A 12,519-nucleotide genomic window follows, 5' to 3' on the forward strand; every position below is an offset into this window, starting at 1 on the left:
TTGTTTCAGTTTTTACTCAAAGTTTAGTTGCGGTTTCAAATAAAAAACTATGCAGAATTTATCACAACAAAATACGAATATTTTGTAATTATTCAGTTTCAATCTCTAAATATACTCATTTTTGTTTAATTAAGCCTCGTACTAATTGTTTAAAAAAAAATGGTCAGAATTTTAAAAATTTAGGTTGATATTTTTCTGTTTTGAAATTTCCTATTTCTGACTCAACATTCTAATTAAAAAAAATTTCTCACTTGATTTTTGTGGATTATAGCAATCTATTTAGAGATATTTCACACTTGAATTTTTTAATATTGTCAGCAAATATTTATATACAATTAATAAAATAATAACATGCAGTTATTAAAACTTGATATTGCGCTAATAGTTATTAAAATAGTGGGCAAAATATTTGAATAAAAAAGTATTGATTGTAAAAATTTTACTCCGCTTTATTTATTGGCTTTTTTAATTCATGCGGATATTTTCTTTACTGCTAATTAATTCTTAAATAATTCTTGATTTTCCTCTTTGTCGCTCTCTTTTTAGGAAAATGCAATCGTAGTTTGACATTTTCTTATAGAAGCTTCAACCTAATTACAAGAGAAATAGAAAACCTAACTCAAGTAAAAGTTTCTGAAATTAAACGAAATATTTCTTGTTATGAAGATAAATTTAATTTAAATCATAAATTTCTTCTAACTTTAAAATTTTACTTAAACGTTTTTTTTTAGTAAAAAACAAATGATTTGATCCTATTTTCATCGTTGTATTATTTTGTAAATTTTCTATCGTGCATCTAAAGTTTTACTTAAGTCTTACAGATGATCCATTTGCGTCTTAAAAAGCTCTTCAGGGTTTCGTGGTTATCTTTGAATGTAAAGCTTTTGGACTACAAAGCTATGTTTAAAAAACCATGTCCTTTTAACTCAACTCTATAGAAAGAGTTGAGTTAAAAAGATTTGTGTTTTAAAAATAACCTTAACATCAAATAAGCCGGTAACAAAATATATATTTGGTTACAAACTCTATTTATCATATTTCATTGTTTTATAAATGATAATGATTTAAGTTTAGTAATTCAAGTTATGTTTTAAAACAAAAACTGAATCACTAAACTCAAAATATAATCTTGGGAATGATTAAAGAATTTCTTCTTCCCATAAACATGAATCCTAATATAAGCGTTATAACAACGTATATTGTTGCAAATACTGTCAGGTATTGAAAGACGTAAGTAGCGGTTGCCAACGCAAGTAATGATCCAGTAGCGTTCATTGAAGTTCGAATGCTATCAACAAACGTTTGGTGACGGGAACTTACCATTTTTGATAGTGTATTTGTCAAAAAAACATCGGGAACAATTCCTGCGCATGCAAAGCTCAACATAAATATCACAGATAGTGTTACAATTAATGCTTTGGCCTGAAAATACTTCAAGATAATAAAACTAATATTGACGATACTTATTCCAAAAAGCGCAATCAAAACGAGAAGAAACATCTTGTAATCTGACAACGGTTTCCACATGTAAAGTAATAAAATAGCTGCGCAGCAAGACCCGGCACCAAACACGCAAATGTTAAGCTCCAGAATAGTCAAATGCAAAATCTCTACAACTAATAAAGGCAACCACATGTCAAATGTGACAAGAAAAAATGTTATAAAAAAAGTGGTAATTAACAGTAATCCTGAGTTATAAGTAGTAAATAGCAACTTTAAAGTACTAAACACGCCAACGGTTGCTGAGTGGTTTATTAATACATTTGTATTTTTACGCTGTTCATCCGAGATTAAGGGTGCATATTCATCAGTTTCTTCCCTAATTATCCCATTAAAGTTTGCATTTGCGCTTTTAGTTAAAGCTTGAGCTTCTTCTACACCTTTTAAGTCATATTCCTTTGATAGATCGTGAACTAAGGTCAAACTTAAAACTTCCATAATGATACAAAGAATAGCCATGAAAACACCAATAAAATTTACATTTTTCAAATGCCATTTCCCAACAAAAAAATCCACATTTTTAAAAAAGAAATTTACCCCAGGACCAAATATAAAACCACACGTGAACATCATTGATATAAGAGACAGTTGAACACTGGTTTGACTCGACGGATAGCTCCGAATTAATTCACTGCAAATTACTGATTTTAAACCAGCCCCACATCCTGACAAGAATCGACCTGTAACTAGCAACCAAGGAGAGTAATAAAATGAATAAATAACATTCCCCATAAGTAGCAACGCATTGCAAAAAAGAAAAGTAGCACGAACATAGCGGGTTCGATCAACGAATCTTCCAATGACCGGAGTGAAAGCAGTTGACGAAACTAAATAAGATATTGATATAATAGCATAGTACAACTTCGGATTATCTGTTACTACCATCTCCTTAATGTACAACCACAAGGTTAAAAATGTGAGGCTGTATTCCATTCCAAGAACAAGACTTTGTAAGGCAAACGCGTAAGTAGTATATCTCCGCTTCATCAGCCATTTTTGGTGTTGCGGGGACGTTGGCACCAAATTCTAAAAATGACATTTAAACCAAGTTTATAAACTCTTTAAAAGCGAATAAAGCCTTGGACAAAACTACATTTTTTTGTTTATTTATTAGTTCTTCTGGTAATATTTGAGTTCAAGAAAAGCATGTAGATAGTTTTACGTGTTTATTTGGTTTTACGTTTCAGTTTTGAATACACAAAACCTTTTTTGTAGCGCGACAATGACAATAAAAATCTAAAAGAGCACGACTGAGTACTTACCATTGATGAAAGTACTACCGAAGTTAAAAAATATTCAGCAGTTAATTGTGCAATGTATTATACTTGCTTCGCGATTAAATCTGGTGAGCTTCTTAAAATAAAAGATCCACAGTTAAAAAAACAAAAGAAACGCAAAAAAACAAACATTGGCTTGTTAAAAAAAACATACGATCGGAAAAACACTTCAATAACAAATAGGCTTTATTATCTGAATTGTATACGCATTAAAAAAAAATTCTCTAGACATATTGAAGGTTCTACGATGCCAAGCAATTCAGGAAGTTTATGTAACGGGACAGTTTTAAAGTATTCAACGACTTTTCATAAAAACAATCAAGACCTCTTCATAGTGTTAAAAATGTGCACTATTATTATCTTGCCGATTTTTGGGAAGATTTTATTCTAATCAATGTAAGAATTCAACGTAACATTTTCTCGAAAGAGTAAACGTAACATTTTCTCGAAAGAGTAAACGTAACATTTTCTCGAATTCTACATAAATAACATTTTCTCCATAGAGTATAAACGTAACAATTTTCTCAATAGAATAATGTAACATTTTCTCGATTGATTTCTTTCTCGATTTCTACATATATAGTTCAACAATCTCACTCTGATATGTTTTGGCAAACTTAAGTTGCATTGACTTGTGTTTTTGGATGAGAGGGCATTTTTTATCAACTTTAACTAGCATTACTGTAAGTCAAGAGTTTTTTAATTTTCCTAAGTTGTCCAACACATAACTTGATGTTAAAGTACTGATATAAGAAATCGATAGCGCAAATACCACGTGTCTTCGCAATATTGTATTTTCACATTTTATCAATGTTAAATATATGTTTAATATGCAAATTTAACAATGCAAATTTATCAATAAGTAAAATATTGGTAACATAAAAATTTCTTTTTTTTTTTAAACATTTTTTTCAAATATTGAAATTATTGTACTCCAAAGGAATTGAAATACGAAGACTAAATGGGAAAAACCAGTGTCTTTTTTTTAAACTATAAGTTTTCTCAAAGACTACACCATTTTTTTCACTTTTTTTCATTCAAACTTTATTTGAGAAAGGGAAAAAGAGAAAACGTCAACGCCGTGAAAAAACTTTGAAAGATGTAACCATAAACATTAAAAAAAAAAAACAACATCTTTATAAACACCTTTAAAAATTGATCTTAAAACCAAAAAAGAGTGACGTATCTAGTTTTCCCCTTGTGGTCTTCATATGGAGGCAATTATAAGAACATGTAGATTGTTTTCAAAGGCGTAAAGTTTTACTTTTCCTGAATGGGGCGCTAATTCGTGAACCGATTGAAAAAGTTAAGTAGTGTAAAAATTGATAGATTTTTTTTCAGAAAATATAGTTATGGACAACGAGGGCAAAATTTAATTATTGACTGGCCTTCATTAATATTCATAGTGGGCATATCAGTTGTTTTATCGGGGATTTTACTGTGGGTTGCGGCTTTTTTACACAGATTACGAAGAGTTGCAAGAGCGAAATCCTGAAGGATTTTGTTTAATATATCAGAAGAAATCATTTTGTACCTTTCAAGGCAACTAAACCATGTTTTTATTTTCAGTTTTCAAATTGCAAGGTCTTGGAGTCTCTTATGATATTCAATAAAGAATATTAATACATTTGTAGGGTAGACCAGGGTTATTTCGCCACTTTTGATATTGCAAATAAAAGAGGTAATCATTACTTTTGTAATTAATATGACCTGTGATATTTATTACTTTTACATTATCATCTACTAACTATTGATTGATCATAGTTGCTGCTTAATTCGATTGGTTGTTTTAACTTTTAAATATGATTTGCTATTTAATGTTATTAATTGAAATTATCGTGTCACTCTTTCTTCATATGGCATTGTTATTTCTTTTGTGAAATTGATTGGAATGAAGTTTGACAACAACTATTAAGGTTAGTTTTCATAAATTTGTTATTATCATCTCATCGCCGTTTGTGGGGAAGATTTTTTTTGTAGTTAAAATTTTAAATAGGTTTTTGTCCAAGTACAATATTGCGGGGCAATTTTGCAACAAAATGACGAAATAACCCCATTGTTAAAAAAATTTTTACTATATTTAAATGGTCATAAAGTTACATTTCCTTGGAAGCTGTCGAATTCTTAATGACATAGAACAAATATGTTTACCTTCACACAACCGCTGGACACACGCACTATAACAAGGTTATAAAACAAAATTGGTTAGAGACTTTGTCCAAACAACTTTCTGAGGGATCATTAGTATCATGGTTATATTCATCAGAATACTGGCTTCAATGCATTTTTTGTTATGGACGGGCTTGTGAAGTCTGCTTTTGCATCAGCAAGTGCACAAAATGTTCGTAATTTAGTTAAAAAATAGAACAGGGGAACATGGGGTAAGATGACGAATGGGGCAAGATGAAAACATATTGTTATCTTCAAAACTCAAGTAAATATGAAATCTGACTGTAGCTTAAAGGGAAGTAGATTACATCTACTAGATTTATTTATGATTTCTTTATAAATATTATTTTCAGAATCAAAGATAATTATTAAAAAAGGTTTTTCCTATATTAAGGAAAAAAAAAATTTATCGACTTGTATTTGATTTATTTCATCATTACATCGCCAACCAAAGGTAAGCAAGAGTTTCTCATTTAGTTTGTTTAAATTGACAGTCATACAAGTAGCATTAAGCTATGATAACTTATTTATGTAGAGTTCTGAGTCATTTTGAAGATTAAGAAGCCTAGGGGCAAGATAAACGGGGCAAGATGACACGTTTGTCGTTTCGCCAAATTAAATGTTTTACCATAAACTTGTACTGTAATAACTTTTGTGTAGCTTAGTCATTATTTTATTGCTTTATTATGCATTAAAATATTTTGTTTGACATTTGCTTTATTTTGTTGCGTTGGAATTTGCTATGAACTGATTAGTAGACTTTTTTTTGCAAAGCCCTATATAAATATATAGTTTAATTGTTTAAAAAATTACATAACCGTTTGTATTACATATCTTATTAACTAGAATTTATGATGTCGTGTTATTTGAGAAGGTAATGGTATAACTTAATTTACTTTTTTTAAAATTGCCATCTTGCCCCGCATACGGGGCAAGATGATAATTTGAGGTAACTTTGGTTAATGAGTTTTTTCCAGACTGTTTTTAATTTTTACATGGGTTTTTTTTGTACATATATGACACATAATAATTTTTTTTCCACTTTTTGATAAAGTTTTACTTATTGAAACTGTTATTGAATAAGATATAAGTGCTTTTCAAAATGTTCGTCATCTTGCCCCATATTCCCCTATATCTAACTCTTTTTACACGGGCGAAATCCCCCGATAAATGGCGAATTCGTCCCATATAAGTGTATAAAACAAATTTTGATTTAAGTACAAAAAATTAAAGATCCTCGATTTTTTAAACACTATTGAACTAAAAATTAATAATCTTATATCATTCAATTATTATCATTCAGGTACGAGGTAAAAACTTGTCACGTCAGACAATTAACATTAAAGCAGAAAAAAGGGCGAAATACCCCTGGTATTTACTACCTACTTCGTTGTGTGGTAAATAATTTACAAAAACTTACTAAACAAAAGAGTGAAGAAAATATTTTAAACAAGTTGTTGAGTTATCTTTCATATCTTTCTTTTGTTGATGATTCAGTTGTTTACTAACTGTCGATCCTAATATAGCCGAAACGGTTATATAGACGGAGCTCGGTAAAGTTCAGATCGTATATAAGAACCAAAAAAGCATTTTCATTTGGGCAGCTTTGGTGTAGGTTGTACAAAAAACCTTAAGTTTCTTGTAGTCATGTTAAACCCATCGATATTTTTCCTTCCAACTTTTTTTATTTGTTAATAGAAAACCAATCGTTGTTTTGAACAGGAAACTTTAGGTTCCTCTGAAATAGATGGTGATTGAACTATGCAGGTAGAGTCTCCATCTTCTGGTTTAAAAATTGAATTAGCAACTCTTATCATTGATTTTTTTTTCATTAGGATTTTTAGAATTAGAGTAAACCACAACTGGATCCGTATAATTTACTTAAAAAATGTTGACTTCTTCATGTCAGTTTATTGATCTTCAACATGCCACTGTTAAAAAAAATTCAGAACTTATAGTTATTAACTCGCACTCAAAAAAATAGCTTTTATAAAATTTAAAACCATCATAAAAAAATAGGAGCCTTACTATTATAGGAAAGGAAAAGAACGCAGAGCGGAACGTATGAACAAAGTCCAGAGAAACCACATCACAACTTAACTGAACACTGCGATCTAAAAGCAATAAAAACAATAAAGCAAAACTGTTTAAGCAGCAGTATTTTGTAGCGACACTAAATAATTGTTCAAGCTAGATGTTAAAAATTTTAAATCTTAGATCTTAAAAACGAGAAAGAAAAGAAATATTTCTCATATAATAATAGGTGAAAATATCAGTCACAAAATTTTTAAAATATAAACTCAGACTTTTAATTTCTTTAATTTTTTTATATGAAACGGCAAAAGTATTTTTTCATAAAGCATCGCTATAGTAATAATAAAGAAAGGATGAGAAGTCCAAAGTCCTTTACCTAACCTGTGACTGATTTAGTAAAACAACGTTACAGTATTGTTCAAAAACAAGAAGAAGAATCATCACAAAGCTCTAAAAAAAAAAAAAAAAAAAAAAAAAAACCCTAAAAAGCAGTGATATTTTCATTAAAGTGAAGTAAAACTAGAAGTAAAAATAATTGATTTTGTTAATGTAGCTAAATACTGCAAATAGGAATAGTTTGAGGAACGAAAAATGAAATAGAATTCAATATCAGCGTCAAAATAGGAATAGAATTAAGAATTATTACTGAACGAAAATTATTGAATATTAAAAACAATTTAATATAATGATTTTTTTTCTTTCTTTAGACAATTAATTTACAAATTTTACATACTTGCTTTACTGTTGACGCGCATGTTTGACTACAACGATGATATAAGGAATAATTAATTAAGAATAAGAAGTTATTTTTAATGCTTTATTGGACCACGAAAAATGGTCAGGTGCTTGTCATTACGTTAAGTATAAATTCATTGAGTTCAATCTTTTGTTTCAAAATAGTTTAAATATCTAAAGATTCTTAAGAGTTGAAAATCAATCAATAACAAAATAATGAGTTTATCAACGTTGCTGGCTGATAGGAAACGTGACGGTTTTGCATGGAAATTCTTCTTTTACGATGAAAAAATTGACAAATCCACGTCTAGTACAGAACAAGAATAATGAGGGCGCGTGTGGCACAATTCTTGCCAGAAAAAATTCCAGTAACTTGGTGGCGCATATTCAGAGAATACGTTGACACACACAAAAGTTACACGGTTGAAAAGAAAAACGAAATGCAGAAAAAATATTTTTGAAACGTAAAATTGATTAAATCACTTCTACATCTTCCCAAAATAGTGGACAGACAAAGACCCAGACAATAACAGAGTGCTTTGAACACTGAATCACCTCGTGGTCCATGGAATCAATTGAATATCAAGTGTGTCAGGATAGCGTGATTGAAATGATTGTTAATACCAGCTACCCAATAGCATTGCTAGATCAGTCGTCGTTTCGAAAGATGGTAAAGAAAAAAAAAACCCAAAATTTAAATTGTCAGGTAATAATTAGCGCAACTAAATTTTTAAATAGTTGTTTTAAATTCATTCAATGCTAAACAATTTTTAAATGTTTACCTAGAGTTATAGTATCATTAATTTAAAACTATAGTAGCTAACATATATATAATTTAATTTAAAACTATAGTAGCTAATAACACTAACTGACATGAATTAGATTTCAACTGATTTAAATTTTATAATGCAGAGTCTGCAACACTGAACAAGCGGATAAACGAACGTTTTCTTTGTCAATATGCACAACTGAAAGACTTGATGGTTCGTACACGCAAAGTAATAACTTCTCTTAATGGTTTGACGACGAAGGGTCTTACAGTATCGTTCCTTGGAATATCTGCTTGTTTCTATGACACCACTACTGATAAAATACGACATGCTTTCATAAATTTAATGGAACTCCAACATCCTCACACGGGTGAGATGCTTGCCGAATGTTTAAAGAAATGTCTTGACCAGTAAGGTATTAGAGAAGATCAAGTTATGTTGATTATTTCAGAAGATGGGTCTAATATGTTTAAAGCGATCAGGCTATTACAGGAAGTGCATGCAGTCAAGAAATCTGACGAATCTGAATCTTACGAGTTTGAGTCTGACGTGTCTTAACATGAAACTAATGAAGAATGGATCCAGTGTTAGTCATAACAAACTGATTTATCCCTGCCAGATCATATTCCATATTGTCGAATGCCCTGTATAGCTCATACACTCTAGCTTCTCATAAAACCAATTTATGAATATTATAGTGCAGCCATCTTAGAAACGAGACAAGTTGTATCAAAAATTAGGAAATCAAGTGTGATAATTAAGAAACTCATTGATGAGTGTGGGAAGTTTGTGATAACTGACTGCACTACAAGATGGAACAGTACATATTAGTACAGTACATAACAGTATATAACAGTACAGATGATTGGCTGTTGAAAATAAAAGACATCGGTGAATGAAGCTCTAACAGATATTGATTAATTTAATTATTTATGTTATTAATTATATTAATTTAATTATTTATGTTATTAATTATGTATATAAATTATTTTCGGAAATTTAATAGAGTTTACAAAATTGCGTCTTACCTTACTTAAACTAAGAAAATAAAAATGGTAATAATTTGTAGGAGGTTCACTAGTCGTCATCATTAAAAAACAAGGCAGGATATGTAGAGTCTTAAGTTTAAGTTTACTAGTAACACGGAAAGACTATATCCTGTCTTTTAAATCAGATTACAACAGCATGGAAAAAATGGACGTAAAACAATGAAAATTATTAGTTGTTATAACTGTTATTAGTAAACTTTAAATTCAGATGGTTTACTTAAATTTAAGAATCGATACATTCAAAGCAAGTGAATGGGTTCGTCTTCAAGACATTTCCTCACTTTTGGAATCCTTCGCGGTACAGATATACTTCAGATCGATGCCCAATTTCTTTTACAGGTTCTACCATTTGTACTCGATTTGGAATGCCATTTACAAGAACATCCTAGCAACAAGTCCTTGACAGCGAATCTTCTTTTTGAAATCTACGTCGACGGTTTCAATCAACTCTGCAGCCGCTCTCAGACTTTTAATTCTCTTCCGTCTGCTACATGTTTGTTAAATCCAGCCTTTGCTGTCTTTATCTTTACACCGGAGATGGACACCTTGCTCCACGCAGCAAAATGTAATAAGTGTTTGTTGAGTAGAGTCAGAGTTATAAGCTGCTGCTGAGCCAAATGGATCTAAATGTGAATCTGCTGCCATAAAGCGCTTTAAGTTCTTGTCAAATAAAATCTTTTCTAAAGAAGGAAAAGTTAATAACCCCAGCATTAAAGGCGTATACAGAAAGTATTTTTTCACTTTGTGGAATTTTAACTGTTAGTTGCCGCAATGGAATGAAAAAATTATTAGATGATAATTTTTATGAAACTGAACAAAAACTTGTAAATATAATTCAGCCAGATATTTTCTTTCAATTTCAAAAAATCTTATGAAAGTTGAATTAAATCATTCAAAGGCTATTTTATGACTATTTGTATGCTTATTTTGATTGTTTAATATTAAGTAAAGAAATTGTTTAAATGCTTTTCTTGAAAATTAAATATATAATTTTTTTTTGAAATAATGATAGGGGATACCGGGGCTAGTTGGAAGTAGGGGTAAGTTGACGAGCTGCGTTTATCTGCAGAGCCTTTTATCAGAAAGTGCTAGAAATCTCAGGGAACCTTCCTAATTGACCATTTTATCTTTCACTGTAGTATTGCAGGGATACACATATGCGCTTACGAGATATTGTGATTTATATGTTTTTTTGGACAAAAACGTAACTTTTAGAACATCGCTTTCTTTTTACTTTATAAATAAAGTATTGGGTCTTATGGAAAAAAAATTAACTCGTTATTTTGATCATTACTGAGTGCTTGCCGTTCAGTTTCACTGATTCTAAAAAGATTCATGAACAGAAGGAGATTATTATCAAAATTATTACCAAAATTATTACCAAAGACGCAATAAAACCTTCAACAATTTTCTTAAAAAGTAACTTCCACAGCTCTACAATACACTTAAGGGAGATAATATACTAATTGCTTTAAAATTTGATAGAAGTAAAATATAAATTGAATTAATAACTGAAATAAGAAGTAAAGTAATTGAAATCATAAGAACTAAAATTAGATTAATTTCATCAGAACTGATTCAAAACTGAAATAGGGATTATTTTATAAGTAAAATCAAAATTAGAAGTTAAATCAATGCTACAAGAACTCAAAAAAAACGGAAATAGAAACTTTTTTAATATTTTTAAAAATGAGACATATTTTTATTGGTAAATAAAAGAATTCATCGGTTCATTCTTTAGATGAAACTATATTTAGAACTTAAATACATCATTGCTTAAAAGCTAACAACTCAATTGACCGCATAACTTCGGTCATTTTTAATGTAGTAACTCGAACATGACTTCTTCAGGACTGTTTGGAAGGCGCCCCACAAAAAATTAATTGGCTTTGTAAAAAAACTGCATTATTTTTAGCCGAGTTCGCAGTATTCATCTTCACAAAGCACCAAATGATCTGTCTGAAATTAAATCGAGAATGGAAAATTAAAGATAAATGGAGAATTAAATGCAAATGTCTGAAATTAAATGGAGTGATGAGCAGAAGATTATACTGTTTGGATCTGATGGTAATTTCTATTTCGTATTGGGAAAATATACAATTACAAGTTGCGTCATGTTTGTATTTGTTTAATGATACAAAATGTTCACAAAAGTATCTAACAGCTTCAACGCTTAAACTAAATTTTATGAAAAAAAATCTGTTGCAACCAGTAGAAATATTTTTTTGTCTGTTCTTTTAGTATTAAGCAATTTAGCAATTATATAAATATCATAGTGGGGTGTTTATTTTTTATCTTGTGATCTAGTTGTTGTGTGAGGGGTGTAATTTATGTGTGATGAAGGTGTTTGAGGTTAATAAGCTTTTGGTTCGAGGGTTAAATAATAGGAATATGGAGGATTGGGGTGAGTTTTAGGATCCGGGGACTGTTTGATTAGGGGTGGGCAAGGGTAGTTAACAAAGAGGTTAAGGTTGTGTTAATCGTCCTTAGTGAATTCTTACAACGATAGTTCTCAATATAGTTTTCTATTAACGTGTAATGGTAGTTAGCACTCTTTTATTCATTATGTTAATAAAGTACTACTAATATTTTGTATCTCTCCTTTTAGTGTCTTTTTTTTATCATTAAAAACAGCAAAATTTCCGCTCACTTCTGTTCAATACTTTTTTCTTTCTGTTCATCATAAAGTTTCCTTTTTTTATTCTTTTTTGTTTGTTTAAAAATCTAGTTTACCCTTTTTTTCTTTTTTGTTCATTAAAAATTTTTGTTACATTTTTTTCTTTACGTTCATCCAAAAGTTTTGTTTTTTATTTTGTCCACCCAAAAGTTCTTCTAACTTTAATTTTGAGCATCTTTTCTAATCGCTGTTCTAAATTCTCCTCTCTCACATTATTATCTAAAAACTTGATTTAAAAAATTGAACAAGTTATCTAATGTTGTCACTAACTTAAAGTTTCAAGTTTCCATCGCTTCAGATTAATCGTT

The 12,519-nt window shown here is 29.9% G+C and overlaps 2 protein-coding genes across 2 annotated transcripts in view; both read right to left on the bottom strand.

Annotated features, from left to right (window-relative positions):
- LOC149888891 (uncharacterized) overlaps positions 1-12,519 on the bottom strand; it is a 380,578-nt gene that overhangs the window by 93,232 nt on the left and 274,827 nt on the right. The window lies entirely within an intron of this gene.
- Positions 1,012-2,966, bottom strand: LOC145189553 (uncharacterized). Its single transcript, XM_080066214.2, has 2 exons — positions 2,763-2,966; positions 1,012-2,526 (listed from the first exon to the last, which is right to left on the bottom strand). Exons 1-2 carry the CDS (start codon positions 2,763-2,765, stop codon positions 1,117-1,119), a joined length of 1,413 nt encoding a protein of 470 aa, XP_079922340.2. The 5' UTR covers positions 2,766-2,966; the 3' UTR covers positions 1,012-1,116.

Source organism: Hydra viridissima, unplaced genomic scaffold, assembly GCF_058129835.1.
Source record: "Hydra viridissima isolate aposymbiotic clone 2 unplaced genomic scaffold, HvirCarnegie_v1 scaffold_5, whole genome shotgun sequence".
In the NCBI taxonomy this organism is placed as follows: domain Eukaryota; kingdom Metazoa; phylum Cnidaria; class Hydrozoa; order Anthoathecata; family Hydridae; genus Hydra; species Hydra viridissima.